The sequence below is a fragment of the Eurosta solidaginis genome, chromosome 2, assembly GCF_040869045.1.
Source record: "Eurosta solidaginis isolate ZX-2024a chromosome 2, ASM4086904v1, whole genome shotgun sequence".
NCBI lineage: Eukaryota > Metazoa > Arthropoda > Insecta > Diptera > Tephritidae > Eurosta > Eurosta solidaginis.
In genome coordinates this window covers 242,374,504-242,394,140 of record NC_090320.1, presented here as the reverse complement: position 1 = coordinate 242,394,140, position 19,637 = coordinate 242,374,504, and the positions used below count along the sequence as shown (strand labels likewise).

The following is a 19,637-nucleotide window of genomic DNA, read 5'->3' as shown; positions in this document are numbered from 1 at the left end:
CATATAATGCATAGCGCTACATAAAATTTATCTTTATTGCTTTTGTAACAAATTTTCTCAGTACATATTACATATTATTATTATCATTATAATATGCGCGTTATACCAAATTGATATTTAGTTACACTCAAAAAAATTAAGTTTTACCACAAAGCATATCATAAGTGATTATTGTAACAACGTACTAATGTAAGGGCAAAATGAGTAAGGGGATAAACCATATAACACTAAAATAGTATGTGCATAGATCAAGTATGTATGTATGTAACTTATATACACTCGCAACCAACAACACCAACACATTCACCAACCCCCTACGTTAATAACCAAAACTAGCTAGAACTTTATATATATTTTTTTTTATAATGAATTGTGAATAAATATTGTAATTAAAATGGGAATGTTGACTACCCTATTCTTTTAGAAGGCACTTAGGGCATACAGGTAAGGGGCCACCGAATTATAGGTGCGTCGGTGGCCATGGATTTTGAGGGTGGGACAAGCACCGGGCGTCGCAACAACACCCGCGGCGCCCCCAAGTTATATTCGGCCCTTTTATTTATATTTTTATTTTTCAGCCGGTTTCTTTTGAGTTTCATTTTCAGCGTTGGTAACCGGCCATGTCCGGTTCGGTAAATTTTTTTGCGGTAATTTTTTTTGAATTTTTGAATTTTTAAATTTTGGGAATGTTAACGGGTCGTCCGTGGCACCCGGTTCGACCGGAAGTCGTTTTGATTTGAATTTATAAGCGTTTTGAGTCGGTCTCTGCGCTTCTGTCAGTTTATTTTGATTTTGACAGCTGCTAGTTTGATAGGAACTTTTTTCTGTTTATGGCGCAGGAACAGTAAGGTTGGCAAGGACCCGCCCCAGCCGACAATGACTAGCCACTGTGCACCACTACATCATGCCGACCGCCTTCCTTACTGCTTCCATTGTAAATGCGATTCCATAACAAAATTGCATGGAGTTTGTGTGTATGTCCGCTAACTGTTTCGATCTTACGGCTCCACCATGGCTATAGCATTGCCAGCACAATTCAAACATAAAGTATCACGTTTTTGTTAACGTTTTTAACGTTACCGAAAGCTTTTCGTTTCGGTTGAAAACGAGTTACAATTTGTCTTGATAATTTCTTTATCGCTAATATTTCGAAGTGTTTCAACGGAAACGGTGGAAATTTTTTGATAAACGATTAGCTTAACGTTAAGGTGCATCCCTGAAATATACTCTGGACGAGGCTATAAGTACAGCCTCAATTGCAATCTACCAAAGGCGAATTCAGTACCAAGTACTTTCTATCACCCGCTGTAGATAGGCGCCCTCATATTGAGCACCCTGTCAAAACGCTAAAAAGTAGCCATATTGAACATCCTGTCAGGCATTTGACAGGTAAGATATCACACTTAGTTATCATTCACAATGGTTATCGCAACAGCTGATTGCTTCTTCTTCATTATTTTCCAAACAACGCCTTGTACAACAATAGCTGTTTTTTTTACACCTATGGACGTTTACGCTTAAACTAAGCGTCAAACTTTAAATACACCTCTGAAATTGCTGCGCAAAAAAATTGTACTACTAAATTTCAATACGCATTATACTCAGATGTAACTGAAATATATGTCTATGTTTCACCCACTACACTGATTCTATGCATGTCCACTATTCATCGCAACTGATTCAGCTATATTTTATACACAGCCCTACAGCAGAGGTTTGTGTCTCCGATTTTAGGTACACCCTGTTCTGTAGCTAGTTATTTAACCATTGCCGCTAGATGGGTCTCCTAAGCATTATCTAAGAGAGGATAGGCGTCTTTTTTACGCGCAAACGTAAACGTATACGCGCGTAAATAAAACACGGCTAATATGTCAGTTAATCGAATTCTTTTCCATACAGTGTCTTGTACTTTAATATGTCAGCTAATCGAAAACAGTAAAAATTTTCTTTTCACTTGACATTCTTCTACACGGCGAATTGGTTGAATTCGCTTTACCACCACCTCGTATGGATTCGCCTTGCCGAAAGCGTGCTTGTTACATACAGACACAATTTGGGGAATATTTTGAATAAGGTGCCACGATTTTCCACCTTTTTTTTCGAGGGGTGGCGGGGGTCATAAAAATCACGAAATTATCATCCGCAACTCTAGGAAACTCTTAGTTAATGAAATATAAGCTTTTTAATTTCCAAATTTAGTTAAATTTCAACTTAAGTCCTGCACTTAAAATTCGGGTCACACATGTCGATAGCGGTATCAAAAGACGCGTATTTGCGTCAAGATTAAGAATCCGAAAGCAGAAACTATATTTTTCATCTCGTTTAAAAGTTATTCGCGGAAACCCCGTCGGTACTATTGTCGCTTTTTTCGTTGTTGCAGTTAAACAATCGAAAACATATGAAGGGGGTGATTAGTGTTGCCAGCTCCGCAACAATATCTTTTTAGCATGGTAGAACATTATAAAGTGGTGGCACGTCGACATAAATGCAAACAACCATACACTATCAATGTATTTTGTTTTTGTAATTCTCGGAATAATTTTAAATTAATGTATTTAATTTAGCGAAACGCGAGATTTTTAAGTAAATATTAAAACTTTTTAAGCTTAAGTGCAGAATACATACATTTGTCAAAAAAAAAAAAAAAATAGGATTTTATAGAGATTTGTATGCTGATTCCAACGGTATATTTCTTTTTTGGTGCAAATGAAAGGTTTGGGGGTAATTCCATGTCAAAAGGCGATATTATGAATTTTTCAAATCAAAATATCTCCGAAACTAGTAGATGGATTTCAAAAATTAAAAAATCCAAAAATAACTTATAAAAATACCTTTTATCTCATGTATATATATCTCTAACCTTTCTAGTCTTTATTTACCAAAAATTTGAAAAAGCTTTTTTGGTGGAAATTTGTTAAATTTTAATTCTGCGTGGAACACCTTTCTGCATAGGCGGCCTTTGGCCGGGTTTATAAAAAATAACCCTGGGCTACGCCGTGCCAAGGCCGGGTGTGTGGTATAACCGTGGCTACCGCCACGGTGATATCCTTCTGCGTAGTACACCCTTCTGCGTTCCTTTTCACATGGAATTACCCCTATAGTTATTATTTGCACCAAAAAAAATTATACGGTTGAACTCACCATAAACACCACTACCGATACTCATATACGTTTTTTTAATTTGACAAATGTATGTATTCTGCACTTAAGCCCAGAAGGGTGTACTATGCAGAAGGACATCACGTGCCCCCACCTTATAATGTTCTACCAAGATAAAAAGACATTGTTGTAGAGCTGGCAACACTATTCACCACCTTCATATGTTTTCGTTTGCTTAAGCGCCAAATACACGACACGAACATTTCCGCGAACCTTCCCGTTATGTCATGTTTCTGCGACCTTTTCTGTCGTGTATGGTGGTGTTCACCAGTTCGCCAAAAATCAAAATATTTAAATTTTTGGCGAACATTTGCGCGAACTGTTCTTGCGTGTATGGCGAAATAGCTCATAATTGTAGTAATTTCTGAACGGAACAGACGTGCGCGGAAAAATAAAATGGACAATTAAAAATTTCTGAGTGAATTTATTGAAATGTATAAATTTTTTTTGCGCTTAATTGCCACAGCGAGCAATATTGCTGCAGCACAATTGTTGTCCGTATTCATCACTGTCTGAAAGAGAGCTAATGTTCGGCCAAAAGTTCGTATGGTGTATGGCCAAAGCTGCGAACAAGATTGCGGAATGTTCGCGAAATGTTCGTGTCGTGTATTTGGCGCTTTAATTGCAACAACGAAAAAATCGTCAATAGTACCGACGGGTTTTCCGCGAATAACTTTTAAACGAGATAAAAAATATAGTTTCTGCTTTCGGATTTTGAATCTTGACGCAAATACGCGTCTTTTGATACCGCTATTGACATGTGCGACCCGAATTTTTAGTGCAGGACTTAAGTTGAAATTTTACTAAATTTGGAAATTAAAAAGCTTATAGTTCATAAACTAAGAGTTTCCTAGAGTTGCGGATGATAATTTTATGATTTTTAGGACCCCCTCTACCCCTAAAAATCAACAAAAGTTTGAAAATCGGGGCACCTAATATAAAATCCAATACCACCATTTAAAGTAATGTTGAATGCGCGAAAAATAGTGTGGAGTAACCTTGTAGTAGGACACATTCACCACACACCACAGCAGTATGTATTAAATTACCACTGTCTGTATTTATTATTTAATAATTATTTGTACATTTTTTATTCAGATAATCTGTTCAAAATTTTCGTTTTTACTCTCTAAAACTCAAATCAGCGTATTTTGTGGGTTTAAATTATGTTAAAAATTGTGTTAAAGTTTGTGATGTGGAGGAGGTGTCCTCCGCTGCTTTCCACTGAAGTTCGCGCATGCAACATCTTTAAGTTCAAATATTTTGCTATTTCTCTGCTGGCAGTTCTTTTTATTGTTTTGACAGCTATTTTTTGTGTTGACAATTCAGTTGTCAAAAGCCAGAAGTCTGCCAAGAAAAAAAAAATTCTTCAACCCGTTTTCTCCGTTGATTTTTGTTTGGTATACGATATTGTGATTTTAATCCGCGTAAATCGTTGCCTAAATTAATTCAATCAATTGTAAAGTGCATAAATTTGAAAACACAATACAACAATGGCCCCGAAAGCAAGTTTCGTTCCGGTTAAACCAAAAGGACAAGCCTTCAAAGATAAATCGAAACCGGCAGATGTTCGTCTATCAAATATTCAAGCTGCAAAAGGTTAGAATTTGTGGAAAATATCGTTAAATAAGGCTTGATGTCGACATTTTCATATTTTTAAAGTAGAAAAGTATGTGGTTTGTGGCATAAACGAAATGGGACTTAAAATTTCTTGAAAATAAAAACAGTTGGTTTAATTGCATACAAGCTATGTAACTAAGCTGTCTAGAATATTCCATTTGATTTTTACGGGGTGTGGCGTGTGAATTATTAAGATTTTACCAAAAGCAAATTTAAATTAGAAACCGTTGTAATATTGGGTAATAGTCTAGTTGAGGGGTCGACTGCTAATACGCTACCAAAAATATCGAGAGAGATGTCAAACGACGCGTCGACATCAGTATTAATAATCCAAAGGCGGAAAATAAAAATTAACGCGTTCAAAAGAAAAAAAGACCCGCGGGTACCTCCGAAACCGGGGGTCGGATCCATAGTATTTTTGCGCAGAACACCTTTCTGCGTTGGCGGCCTTCGGCCGCGCTTATAAAAAATAACCCTGGGCTACGCCATGCCAAGTCCGGGTCCGCCACGGTGATGCACAATTTTTTTTGGGGGTACGAACACAACAACCACATGGAAATCGCCAAATTCAAATGCAAATATCTCCGCACAGAGATAAAATTTGTCTTTTCCGCCAACGGGTTATTGTTCTCGAGATTAATACGCGTCGTTTGACACCTCTCGATATTTTTGGTAGCGTATTAGCAGTCGACCCTCAACTAGACTATTACCGTAATTAATGACGTCACGATGTAGAGATATTACTCATACAATTTTATTTCACAAGCATTTAAAAATGATAATTTTTCCTCTATCTTTAGCTGTCTCCGATGCAATTCGTACAAGCTTAGGTCCACGCGGCATGGACAAAATGATTCAAGCCGCCAATGGTGAAGTATCGATAACAAATGACGGCGCCACTATTCTCAAGCAAATGAACGTCTTACATCCAGCTGCTAAAATGCTAGTAGAGCTATCACGTGCACAAGATGTTGAAGCTGGTGATGGTACAACTTCAGTTGTTGTAATTGCTGGAGCTCTATTGGAAGCTTGTGAAAAGTTGTTGCACAAAGGTATTCACCCTACTGCTATTTCCGACTCATTCCAACGTTGCGGCAATAAAGCTATTGAAATACTCACTGATATGTCAACACCAATTGAATTAACTGATCGTGATACTCTTATAAAGAGTGCTTCAACTGCATTAAATTCTAAAGTCGTTTACCAACAGAGCAGTCTTTTGGCACCTCTTGCTGTTGACGCTGTGCTCAAAGTGACTGAGCCCGGCAAGGAGGGAGCTGTTGATTTGAAAAATATTAAGGTTATTCGAAGTCTTGGTGGAACTGTTGAAGATACCGAACTGATTGAAGGTTTGGTGTTTACCTCACGTTCGGCTGGCACTAATGCACCCAAGCGTATTGAAAAAGCTAAAATTGGTTTGATACAGTTTTGCATTTCAGCGCCAAAGACTGATGTAAGTTGCAACAAAGTTCATAATTTCATAAAACTAGTGACATTGCTTTTTATGTTATTGTATGTAGATGGATCACAATGTTATTGTATCTGATTATGCAGCAATGGATCGTGTACTGAAAGAAGAACGCGCTTACATTTTGAATATTGTCAAACAAATTAAGAAAGCAGGCTGCAATGTTCTTTTGGTGCAAAAATCTATTTTAAGGTAAATTATATTGTAAATTAAAATTTTAGAGCTTGGCACTATACAAAAAATACTTTTTATTTTACAGAGATGCTGTATCTGACTTGGCCCAACATTTCCTTGACAAGATCAAGTGTCTTGTTGTAAAAGATGTTGAACGTGAAGATATCGAATTTGTTTGCAAAACTTTGAATTGTCGTCCGATAGCATCATTAGATCACTTTGTTGCTGAAAATCTTGTAAATGCTGATTTGGTTGAGGAGGTACCAAGTGGCAGCACAAAGTTTGTCAAAATTACTGGCATACAAAATCCTGGACGTACTGTATCCATTGTTTGTCGTGGTTCAAATAAATTGGTACTCGAAGAGGCAGCACGTTCATTACATGATGCACTCTGTGTGGTGCGCTGCTTGGTGAAGAAACGTGCTCAGATTGTTGGTGGTGGTGCACCTGAAATTGAAATGGCCCTACAGTTGGCTGCTTATGCACAGACAGTGGAAGGTGTTGATGCTTATTGTTTCCGTGCTTTTTCTGATGCCTTAGAGGTTATACCATCAACATTGGCTGAGAATGCTGGTCTTAATCCGATTGCTACAGTTACTGAGCTAAGAAATCGTCATGCACAAGGTGAAAAAACGGCCGGTATTAATGTACGCAAAGGTGCTATTACTGATATTCTAGCCGAAAATGTTTTACAACCTTTACTGGTCAGCATTTCGGCAATATCATTATCTACCGAAACAGTGCGTTCAATATTGAAGATTGATGATATTGTAAGTCATATATATATATATATATATATATACTTAATACCAAGTGGATACTGTTTATTAATACTCACTTTTCTATTACTTTTTAGGTCAATACAATGGGTTAAATTGATCGCAAAATTTTCATTATAGTCTATTTTTAAATATTTGTTAAAAGTAATCGTTGAGCCTAGCACGTGCGTATGTATGCCATTTTTCATGGCGAACCATTTACTAAATTTCATACTACATATTGAATATACTTGCTGCTTTGATCAAAATCTAATCTAATATATATTATAAATGGCAAAGTTTGGATGTTTGGATGTTTAGATGTTTGGATGTTTGTCCAGACGTTTGTCTTTGTGACTCAATCACGCAAGAACGGCTGGACCGATTTGGCTGAAATTTTGCACACATATAGCCAATAGTCTAGAAGGATCTACTAGCTATATATTTTTCAAAAGGGGCGTGGTCTCCGCCCCCTAGGAACAGTTATAATTTAATTATTATATTTTTTCGTCTTTGCGACTGAATCACACCAGAATGGCTACACGGATTTTGATGAAATTTGGGACACAGACAGTCTACTAGCGAAATTTTTTTCGAACATGGAAAGAGGGGTGGGGGTCCTACAACCCCTTCGAGAAATTATTTCTCAATAATTTTTACACATTATAACTTTACGTATACTGGCCTTCACCAATATCACAGACTCAAGGGGTCAAATAAGTCGAGGGCTTACAAAGTAAGCAGTGACACCCTCCGCCCGCCCCCTTTATTTACCCTCTGGTGTAAAATCTATAAATTGTTATAACTCAATATAAATTTTCTCCTAAATCAATAGTTTTTGGTATCTGGTACATACAGAACGAGATCTAGACAATTTTGGAGGAACGATCAGTGGTCCTCTCCTCTACTCCCGCCATCCGCCCTCCATCAATTGTTTTTATTAGCACGCTTTTATTAGCTTTACCTGTATGTTTCTATGTAACTTTTTATTCGCTCCAATGCGCCTGCTGCCTTATTAAAATGGTTTTATAATTAGCTTCACCTTTTTTGTAATGCCGTAAGGGTCATATCGAGACCCTTCCGGGATCATTTCTGGATGGTTTTCGGGATCGGTCCGGGATTACGCCGGAGTAATTTCGGGACTTTTTCGGGACTATTTCGGGATCATTTTGGGACTCTTTCGGGATAATTTCTGTATAGTTTTCGGGATCCATCCGGGATCCCGTCGGGGTTTTTTTTTGGGACATTTTCGGGACTATTCCGGAATCATTTCGGGACTATTTCGCGATCATTTGGGGACCCTTCCGGCATCATTTCTGGATGGTTTTCGGGATCCGTCCGGGATCCCGTCGGGCTACTTTCGGGATCATTTGCATACCTTCGAGAGATAAATTCTTGATGGTTTCCGGCATCATTACGGGACTTTTTCGGAGTTATTTTGGGTCCCTTTAGGCATAATTTCTGGATGGTCCTCGGGATTCGTCCGGCATCCCGTCGGGGTCATTTCGGGACTTTTTCGCGACTAATACGGGATCATTCGGCATCATTTCTGGATGGTTTTCGGGATCCGTCCGGGATCTCGTCGGGGTCATTTGGGGACTTTTTCGGGATCATTTGGGGGCTCTTCCGGCATCATTTCTGGATGGTTTTCGGGATCCTTCCGGGATCTCGCCGGGGCCATTTGGGGACTTTATCGGGATCATTTGGGGGCTCTTCCGCATAATTTCTGGATGGTTTCCGGGATCCGTCCGGGATCTCGTCGGGGTCATTTGGGGACTTTTTCGGGATCATTTTGGGGCTCTTCCGGCATTATTTCTGGATGGTTTTCGGGATCCGTCCGGGATCCCGTCGGGGTCATTTCGGGACTTTTTCGCGACTAATACGGGATCATTTGGGAACCCTCTCGGCATCATTTCTGGATGGTTTTCTTTATACGTCCGGGATCCCGTCGGGGTCATTTCGGGACTTTTTCGCGACTAATACGGGATCATTTGGGAACCCTTTCGGCATCATTTCTGGATAGTTGTCGGGATCACGTCACGGTAATTTCGGGACTAGTAGGGGATCCTTTGAGGACCTTTCCGGCATCATTTCTGGATTGTTTTCGGAATCCTTTGGGGATCACGTCAGGGTCATTTTGGGACTTTTTCGGGGCTAATACGGGATCATTTGGGGATCCTCTAGGGGTCGTTTCGTGACTTTCTGTGTTATTTCGGGATCATTTGGCATTATTTCTTGATGGTTTGCCGGATCCACCAGGGTCATTTCGGGACCATTTTGGGATCATTTGGGGACCTTTCCGAGATCATTTCTGGATCCGTCCGGGATGCGGTAGGAGCCATTTCGGGATTTTTTGTTACTTTTCCGGGATAGTTTTTGGACCCTCCGGGATCATTTCTGGATCTGTGCGGGATTCCATCTGGGTCATTTCCGGACTATTTCGGGATCATTTTGGGATCCTTCCGGAATGATTTGTGTATGGTTTTCGCGATCCGTCGCTGATTCCCTCGGAGCCATTTGGGGGCTCTTCCGGCATCATTTCTGTATGGTTTTCGGGATCTGTTCGGGATCCTGTCACGGTCATTTCGGGACTATTAGGGGATCATTTGAGGACCTTTCCGGCATCATTTCTGGATAGTTTTCGGAATCCTTTCGGGATCCCGTCAGGGTCATTTCGGTTCTTTTTCGGGATCATTTAAGGATGGCTTTCAGGATTCGTCTGGACTTTTCCGAGACTATTTCGGGATCATTTTGGGACCTTCCCAAGATCATTTCTGGATGGATTTCGGGATTTGTCCGGGATGCCGTCAGGTCATTTTGGGACTATTAGGTGAGCATTTGAGGACCTTTCCGGCATCACTTCGATCCGTTCAGGATCCCATCGGAATAATTGCGGGACTTTTTCGGGATTATTGGGGTCCCTTCCGACATCATTTCTGGATGGTTTTTGGGATTCGTCCGGCATCCCGTCGGGGTCATTTCGGGACTTTTTCTCGACTAATACGGGATCATTTATTTATTTATTTATTTATTTATTTAGTCTAGTAACAAATGTTTAGTACAGACACTTATGACTAAATTACAGAGACCTGCTTATATTAAGCAATGGAGAACATTAACAAGAATTTATATTATTACAGATTAAGTAATTTTTTAGTTTAAGTTGAAAAGCGTATTTTGAGTCGGAGAAATCAATATCCAAAACACTAGAGAAGCAATTAATTTCTGATAGGGCTCTGTTAATAGGCACTTTTGAGTTATAAACAGTTCTACTCAGCCCTATGAAAAAGATTTCAAAGTGGCGGAGGTTTCTACAGGGAGTATTTAAGCATAGTCTTTCAAGAAGCAGCGCGCAGTCAATTTTGCCCGTGAAAAGATCGAAAATGAACAACGAGGCCAAAAGAATTCTGCGATTGTTAAGGGATAATAAGGATATCAGTTGGCATCGAGACTCATAAGACGGGATCGGTTCAGAGAAACGTAATGAAATAAGCGCGAAGCGCATAAAGATTTTTTGAACCCTCTCCAGGCGGTTGATGTGAACTGTGTGGTAGGGCCGCCAAATGAAAGCCGCATACTCAAGTTTGGACCGCACAAAGGACGTATATAAAACTTTGAGTGTGTAGGGGTCAGAGAAGTTTGCGGAATGGCGTCTGACAAAAGCAAGCATTGAAAGCGCCTTAGAAATTGTGAAGCTGACGTGAGTGTTAAAATTAAACTTTGAGTCGAAGTATACCCCCAAGTCTTTAACTTCAAGATTCGTTCGAAGAAAGGTTTCTGCAATATGATAGAAGGTATGAAGTGGCCTCAGCATTTTACCATACGTCACAGTGTGGCACTTACTTATACTAAGGAAAAGACGGTTCTTAACACACCAGATATAAAGCTTATTAATCTCAGATTGAAGAACACCGACATCATTATAACAACTGATCTCAGAATAGATCTTGAGATCATCAGCATAAAGCAGAAATTTGGTAGATGAGAAGCAAGAGCTAATGTCATTAATGAACAAGATAAATAGTAAAGGGCCCAGAATACTGCCCTGGGGCACTCCAGAGGTGGCCCAAAATGGTTTCGAATAAACACCGTCAATATTTACAACATTACTTCTGTTGTGCAGGTAAGATTTAATCCACTGTAGGAACGTAGAGTGGAACCCATAACAAGCTAATTTCGCAATTAGAATTTTATGAGAATTTTTATCGAATGCTTTGGAGAAGTCAAGATATATTGTATCAACCTGAAAACCCCGCCTAAATGCCGCGTAGCAATCCTCAGAAAAGACAGCGAGGTTCGTTAATGTGGATCTGGCCGGGACAAAACCATGTTGATTGGCGCAAATCAGGTGTTTAATGCTAAAGTAAAGCTTGTCATTGACAACACATTCAAATAGCTTCGATGTTGTAGACAATTTGGAAATAGGCCTGTAATTAGAACAGTTACTTTTGTTGCCAGACTTAAAAATGGGAGTGACGGATGCTTGTTTCCAGTCATCAATAAAAATACCCGATTCCAATGATTTATTGAATATAATCATTAAGGGTCGTACTAGAGAAGGACAATTTTTCAATAGAATAACTGAAAGATTATCAACATCAGTTCTGGAGGAATTTTTAAGTTTTATAATCCCCTCAATTATGTCTGCCTCAGTGAGAGTAAGTGACCCAAAATTATTAGCAGAGGGAGACTTAATTAACTTGTGTATGTTATCTGTATCTTCCACAGTTAAATCATTATCTGTGATAAAATTCGCCGAGAAGAAGTCAGCAAAGAGATTAGCAGCATCATTAACAGAGTTGGCAGTAATATTATTGTAGCTTACTGATTTCGGTATGCTAGATACGCTCTTCATGGAGTTAATGTAATTCCAAAAGTTCTTCGGATTGCTCTTGATGTTTACCTCAAAATTTCTGACGTACTTAGCATATAAAGACTTATTAAGATTGTTAAATTTTTTCTTATAAACAATAAACAAATCATAAAATCGACGCTGATTAGTAAACTTATATTTTTTAAAGAACTTGTTTCTCAAATTCTTTAGATGTTTGAGCGCACTATTGTGCCAGGGAGATTTGTAAATTTTATTTTTATATATCGGCACGATTTTTTCGCAAATCTTATGAATTTCATTTTTAAATACATTGAAAGATTTTCCAACTTCACTTTCGCCAAGCATAGCATCCCAATCAACCCCACGTAAAGCAGAATTTAAACGATTAAAATCACATCTTCGAAAATTGAACGATTTTTTCATATTTGATGTAGGAATACAGAAATACTCAAAGAACTGAATTTCAAGCTTTAAGGGCAGGTGATGCAAGTTTGGTGGCGAAATTGAAGACGCAGGTTCCGAGATAACAAAACTAATATTATTAGTTACAAAAATTAAATCAAGAGTGCGATGTAAAGAATTATGGAAACTGTTAATTTGAGATAAACCAACCCCTCCACAATTATCAATAAGATACGATTCATAAGAGCTGTTAATATTAGTAGGAGTTAAATAGAGATTGTTTTCAAGAGAGATCCAGCTAACATTACTTAAATTAAAATCCCCCAGAACACATAGCTGCGTTTCTCCTGAACTTCGCTTAAGATTTAAGATATTATTTACATGAGCCTTATAAATACTTTCTGGGCTGGACGGCGGAATGTATGAAGCACAAATGAGCAGTTGACCCAGAGAGCCATGAATCCGCACACAAAGTTGATCAAGAAGCGTGTCACTAACAGTTAAAGAAACAAGAGAGGCCTGGAGACCGACCCGGGCGGCAATCAGCACACCACCTCCTCTATTTAGGCCAGTCTTTGTTGCATCTCTATCCTTACGGAAAACATGATAAAGCTTAGGATCAAAAAATCCAGCATCTAAGAAATTACTATTCAGCCAAGTCTCAATGATGACAAATACATCATACTCCAATATAGAACTAAATAGGCGCACATTTTCGGTCTTGCTTCTAAGGCCAGAAACATTTTGAAAAAAGATATTGATATATTTGCATGGCATGTGATTGACACTATGAACTAAGTCCGCTGTTGTAGTTTTGCGTCCTTTTGAAAAAAACGGAAGTGGCTGATCGTTACATTGACTGGCCACAACTCAGGCCCTTTCGGTATAATTTCTGGATAGTTGTCGGGATCCATTCGGGATCCCGTCAGGGTCTTTTCGGAACTATTGAGAGATCATTTGAAGACCTTTCCGGCATCATTTCTGGTTAGTTTTCGGGATCCTTTCCGGGTCCCATCAGGGTCATTTCGGGACTTTTTCGGCATCATTTAAGATTGGTTTTCAGGATTCGTCCGGGATCCCGTCAGGGTAATTTCTGGACTTTTCCGAGACTATTTCGGGATAATTTTGGGACCCTCCCAAGATCATTTCTGGATGGATTTCGGGATCTCTCCGGGATGCCGTCAGGGTAATTTTGGGACTATTAGGTGATCATTTGAGGACCTTTCCGGCATCACTTCTGTATGGTTTTCGGTATCCGTTCAGAATCCCGTCGGAATAATTGCGGGACTTTTTCGGAACCATTTGGTGTCCCTTCCGGCATCATTTCTGGATGGTTTTTGGGATTCGTCCGGCATCCCGTCGGGGTCATTTCGGTACTTTTTCTCGACTAATACGGGATCATTTGCGGGCCCTTTCGGCATCATTTCTAGATAGTTGTCGGGATCCGTTCGGGATCCCGTCAGGGTCTTTTCGGAACTATTAGGAGATCATCTGAGGACCTTTCCGGCATCATTTCTGGATAGTTTTCGGGATCCTTTCGGGGCCCAGTCAGGGTCATTGCGGGACTTTTTCGGGATCATTTAGAGATGGCTTTCAGGATTCGTCCGGGAACCCGTCAGGGTAATTTCTGAACTTTTCCGAGACTATTTCGGGATAATTTTGGGACTTTCTCAAGATCATTTCTGGATGGATTTCGGGATCAGTCCGGGATGCCGTCAGGGTAATTTTGGTATTAGGTGATCATTTGAGGACCTTTCCGGCATCACTTCTGGATGGTTTTCGGTATCCGATCAGGATCCCGTCGGAATCATTGCGGGACTTTTTCGGGATCATTTGGGGTCCCTCCCAAGATCATTTCTGGATGGATTTCGGGATCTGTCCGGGATCCCGTCAGGGTCATTTAGGGGTGCGTTCTAGATCCCGTCAGGGTCATTTCGGGACTTCTTCGGGAATATATCGGGATCATTTCTGGATGGTTTATGGGATCCGTCCATGACCCCTTAAGGGTCATTTCGGGACTATTAGGTGATCATTTGGGGACCTTTCCGGCATCACTTCTGGATGATTTTCGGTATCCGTTCGGGATCCCGTCGGAATCAACGCGGGACTTTTTCGGAATCATTTGGGATTCCTTCCGGCATCATTTCTGGATGGTTTTCGGGATTTGTCCGGGGTTATTTCGGGACCTTTTCGGTTCTAATACGGGATCATTTGGGGATCTTCTAGGGGTCGTTTCGTGACTTTTTCTGTGTTATTTCGGGATCATTTTGGGACCCTTTCGGCATAATTTCTTGATGGTTTGCCGGATCCATCAGGGTCATTTCGGGACCATTTTGGGATCATTTGGGGACCCTTTCGAGATCATTTCTGGATCCGTCCGGGATGCCGTAGGAGCCATTTCGGGATTTTTTGTTACTTTTCCGGGATAGTTTTTGCACCTTTCCGGGATCATTTCTGGATCTGTGTGGGATTTCATCTGGGTCATTTCCGGACTATTTTGGGATCATTTTGGGATCCTTCCGGAATCATTTCTGTATGGTTTTCGTGATCCGTCGTGGATCCCCTCGGAGCCATTTCGGAACTTTTTCTGGAGTATGTCGGGATAATTTAGGGACCCTTCCTGGATATTTTCTGGATGGTTTTTGAGATCCGCCCAGGAGCCCGTCAGGGTCATTTCGGAACCTTTTCGGAATCATTTTGGAACACCTTCAGGGATCATTTCTGTGTGGTTCTCTGGATACGTCTAGAGTCGGTTTGTTTGGGACTGTTCGGGGAACTTTTGGACACCCATTCGGGGCATTTCTGGATGGCTTTCGGGATCCGTCCGCGATAGCGTGGGGGTCATTTCGTATCTTTTTCTGGATAATTTCGGGATCATTTGGGATCCTATCAGGTTATCAGCTCATTTAGTTCTTTTTTTTTACTCAATTACAAAAATAAAATGCATTAGACAGAAAACAAAATTTTAAACAGATAATAAGCAGGCTAACGCGAATAGCCCATATATTTAAATTTCTCCTTGCGGACGGGGCCGCGGGTAAAGGCTAGTTTTTTTATAAATATTAAAACTAACTCTGAGAAAAGTTAATTTTTTGTCCTGCAAGCCTTATGGTATAAATACATTTATTAACTTCACTTTATTGAAATCTAAAAGTGAGGAGCCACTTGGATCATCGGCACATTCCGCTTCTCCCAATTTTTTACAATTTAGTTTGTCTGTTAGTTGTGGTGTCCGTATTTAAGTTCGTATTCATATCTCGCTAGTCTTTCTTTCATCTCTATTTCCATTTTTCTCAATTCATAATCTCTATCCGCTTTGCGTTCTTCCAAATAAATTTTTTTTTCCTCCAGATCCAGTCTTCTTTCTTCTAACGATAACTTTTTTTCTTGCAATTCCAAATCATTATTTAGTTTTTGTATTCTATTTCTTTCTCTACTCTCTTCTAATTGTAGTAACTGATTTATGATCATATTTGGATTATAATTACCACTTAAATTGTTTGCATTCGTATTCAAATGTTCAAAATTTTGCTCAATGTTAGTGTTTGGATCACAAACGTTCGAATCGTTTGTAAGATTTGGTGTTTCTGTCGTCCTGCCATTAAAAGGTGGCTCTATATTGTGTGCTGAATTTACTCTGTTATCAGGTATTTCTAACAGGTGTATCGATTCTGTTTTTATATCAGGGTTCGATACTTCATAGTCACAATCTGTCGCAATACCATCTGAATTTACATTATTTGCGTCCTTATCCTTTTGGGGCTTTCTCTTCCTTTTCTGCACACTTATTATTTTTAGCATATCATAGTGCGGACAGAAACGCAAAAGTTGGTCTGCAGTACAATGCAATTAAATAAGTAATTTAAATAACAATATTAGAAACCTACCTCTAATTCGTTCAGGTTGTTGGGCACCCTCCTCTCCCGATGCGGTTGTTGTCGTCTTTAGCCATTGTTCAGCTCTGTCATATGTTTTTTGTAAATTGACTATTTTATAATAGACTAAGTGCCATGCTACATCAATGGATAAATCCTTAGCTAATTTTATGTAATACTGGCGTGCTGTTGGTTTCTGAAAACACTCAATTTCCTTATTAAACATTTCCTGTGACAATTATCAAAGTGTTCTACCTCGAAATTTCCCATATGAACCGTATTGACTGCATAGCGCAGTATCTTTATAATTTCACGATAAGTCCATCTTCTAGATGCCTTAACAATTTTCTTCTTCTTTATACTACATTCAGCTATAATTATATGATGAAGTTGTCAAATATAAATTATTTAAAATGTTGCGAAAACTTACTTTTATTTGCCGGCATTTTTATATAGATTATCAGCTGATGTGATAGTGATGCACAGCCATGGCGGAACGATACACGGTGGCAGCATGGTGACATACCTACAAATATAAATTAAAGTTCCATGTAGTTTGTTTTTGTAAATTCGATGGACAAATGTCAAAATCGTGCTGCGCCGGAAGTTTATGTATCAAATCAAATAAAAAAAGTTTATAATCAGCTGTTCCATGCTGCCACCTTCTATCGTTCCGCCTTCTGCCAAGGCGAATTCATTACAGGTGGTGTTATCCCATCAGCTGCTTGCTTCTTCTTGATAATTTTCCATACAAAGCCTAGTACTACAATATGTCATTTAATCGAAATCAATGAAAATTTTATTTTGACTTGACATTCTTTCGCACAGCGAATTGTTTGAAATCGCTTTACCTTCACCTAGTATAGATTCGCCTTGCCTTGTGCACAGCGGACTTCGATAAGTTTTAAAGTTAAAGCTGCGGGTCAATTCCGTAACTGTGTAAAACTGAAAAATGTACACTCATTGAAAACTCATTTGCACACACAATTTACACTTTAAATTTTCATGCGATTCTGTAAATTATTGTGTACATTGTTTTGCTGAATGAGCGCTGAATGTAAAAGTCTTATGTCAGAGAAAAAATATTCATCAAACGCCATGAAAACAAAAAAGGCATTCTGCAACAGTGCGTATGAGTTTTGAATGTCAGAATAGTGTACACTGGCTGCCAAGAAAACTCACGAAGTTTTTATCAGAATTTTTTTGTTCACAGTTTTGCTTTACAGAATCAGAATTTGACAGTTTACACAATTTCTTATGTACACTTTAAAACTCACAGTTAGCGAAAAGGGCCCCTGGAGACTTTGGTGCTTTATCGGTAACCGTATCGGTAACCTTTTAACAGCTGATTCGACCAACCTTATGAGAATCAATGCAATCGATTATTGGTGCCGCTAAGGTCGTAACCGTATCGTAGCCAACCAATTGGTTTTTGGTTTACCGTCGGAACGATAAACAGCTGATTACGTTAGGGATACGACTACAGCGATACGACATACGGCACCAATGACTCCCGCTTAAAACAGAGTGCACCCAATCCTAAAATACTCGATAATTTTTCACCTCACGATATCGTCGACTCTAAATGGTATAACATGATGGAATTATAGAAGGTGGCGCATTGCGCATGTAAACATTATTTTAAAGGCAATATTTACATCATTTTCCTTTAGCTCTTGTTTTTTTCTCTCTTTCTTTCATTCGCTGAAGAAGTCTAGTGTGACGTAGATTCGCAGAACGAGGCAATTTTTAACTCGTGAATGGACAATCTTATGTGTGTGAATTGTGACTGTATAAGGTTAGGTTTTGTAGTAGATCTTCACAATTTTCAAATTCCTATATGACACTACTTTAATTTGTTTTGAATTCCCATCTAGAAATACTGAAAAACTCTGAAACTTTATCGAAGCACACGATGGAATTATAGAAGGTGGCGGATGTAAGCAGTTTCTCGCTCTAACGCCGCCATCTTGAACGCCCATAAGGCCCCATTACTGATACTTAGCATAGACTTGACTTGGCTTGAGAACTGTCACTTACAGTTCTGTTAAATGAACATTGCATGTTACTGATTACTCAAAACTTAGCAACACTTAACTTGACATAGAAGTCTGTTGAATTTTGATTTTCTATGTAAGTTCTAAGTGACGTTTACATTTTGAGATGCCATTTGTTTGTTTCCATTTCATTTTGACATTTTGTCATACAAATTGACATTTATTTAAAAATAAATTTCAACGCTGATTATGATGCCACATTGTATGCGCCAAGTGGAGTATAATCGTGGCTAAAGGCTCCATTACTGATACTTAGCATAGACTTGACTTGGCTTGCGAACTGTCACTTACAGTTCTGTTAAATGAACATTGCATGTTACTGATTACTCAAAACTTAACTTGACTTAAGCTGGAGACATTGGTGCCTTATCGGTAACCGTATCGGTAACCTTTTAACAGCTGATTCGACCAACCTTATGAGAATCAATGCAATCGATTATTGGTGCCGCTAAGGTCGTAACCATATCGTAGCCAACCAATTGGGTTTTGGTTTACCGTCGTAACGATAAACAGCTGATTACGTTAGGGATACGGATACAGCGATACGACATACGGCACCAATGACTCCGGCTTTAGAAGTCTGTTGAATTTTTATTTTCTATGTAAGTTCTAAGTGACGTTTACATTTTGAGATGCCATTTGTTTGCTTCCATTTCATTTTGACATTTTGTCATACAAATTGACATTTATTTAAAAATAAATTTCAACGCTGATTATGATGCCAGATTTTATGCGCCAAGTGGAGTATAATCGTGTCTAAGTTGCCAAGTTTACGCCAAGTCAAGTCAAGTCTATGCTAAGTATCAGTAATGGGGGCTTAAGTTGCCAAGTTTACGCCAAGTCAAGTCAAGTCTATGCTAAGTATCAGTAATGGAGGCTTTAGAAATAAGAATGTTGGCGCTTTATAAAACTACTTTTTTATTCAGAGGAAAAATGTATATAAAACTATACACATTTTTTTTCTGAAAAAATGGTCAACGGCATCACTTTTTTTCACAAGTTCCGTTTTGTGTTGACTTTTATATGATTCAAACGTGTGACAATTCTCATTTAGTAATTTTGTTTATTTGAAGAAAATTATTAAAGCTAGCATATTTTCTTAATTAAATTATGGCAAGATGTTGCAATATTAATATAAAATCGATAATAAGTGTTTTAAATATATTTTTGCAGGTTTCCTTGTAGGTTTTGCGGTAGGTCTCCTTACAACTACTAAAACTTGGAAGTGGTGTCCTCATTTTTTTCTATGCTCTTGGATGAATGCCCTCTACTCTTTCGAGTAAAAATTAC

General features: G+C 39.0%; 2 protein-coding genes across 2 annotated transcripts; one reads left to right on the top strand and one right to left on the bottom strand.

Annotated features, from left to right (window-relative positions):
• The first annotated feature begins 4,485 nt into the window (after positions 1-4,485).
• LOC137242685 (T-complex protein 1 subunit delta) lies at positions 4,486-7,453 on the top strand. Its single transcript, XM_067769944.1, has 5 exons — positions 4,486-4,758; positions 5,580-6,232; positions 6,300-6,439; positions 6,507-7,191; positions 7,278-7,453. The coding sequence occupies exons 1-5, from the start codon at positions 4,653-4,655 to the stop codon at positions 7,293-7,295; spliced, it is 1,602 nt and encodes a 533-aa protein (XP_067626045.1). The 5' UTR covers positions 4,486-4,652; the 3' UTR covers positions 7,296-7,453.
• A 7,911-nt stretch (positions 7,454-15,364) lies between these two features.
• Positions 15,365-16,869, bottom strand: LOC137242684 (uncharacterized). The gene is made up of 4 exons (XM_067769943.1): positions 16,721-16,869; positions 16,546-16,661; positions 16,303-16,486; positions 15,365-16,248 (listed from the first exon to the last, which is right to left on the bottom strand). The coding sequence occupies exons 1-4, from the start codon at positions 16,812-16,814 to the stop codon at positions 15,635-15,637; spliced, it is 1,008 nt and encodes a 335-aa protein (XP_067626044.1). The 5' UTR covers positions 16,815-16,869; the 3' UTR covers positions 15,365-15,634.
• Positions 16,870-19,637: the final 2,768 nt, after the last annotated feature.

What these genes read in the sequence shown, in the direction of transcription:
- LOC137242685 (XM_067769944.1), top strand. Translation starts at nt 4,653, where the DNA reads ATGGCCCCGAAAGCAAGTTTCGTTCCGGTTAAACCAAAAGGACAAGCC. An exon ending in AAATATTCAAGCTGCAAAAG is followed by an intron (nt 4,759 to 5,579) that starts GTTAGAATTTGT and finishes CTCTATCTTTAG; the next exon opens with CTGTCTCCGATGCAATTCGT. An exon ending in TTTCAGCGCCAAAGACTGAT is followed by an intron (nt 6,233 to 6,299) that starts GTAAGTTGCAAC and finishes TATTGTATGTAG; the next exon opens with ATGGATCACAATGTTATTGT.
- LOC137242684 (XM_067769943.1), bottom strand. Translation starts at nt 16,814, where the DNA reads ATGTCACCATGCTGCCACCGTGTATCGTTCCGCCATGGCTGTGCATCA. An exon ending in AAAAATGCCGGCAAATAAAA is followed by an intron (nt 16,662 to 16,720) that starts GTAAGTTTTCGC and finishes ATATAATTATAG; the next exon opens with CTGAATGTAGTATAAAGAAG. An exon ending in TTCATATGGGAAATTTCGAG is followed by an intron (nt 16,487 to 16,545) that starts GTAGAACACTTT and finishes GAGTGTTTTCAG; the next exon opens with AAACCAACAGCACGCCAGTA.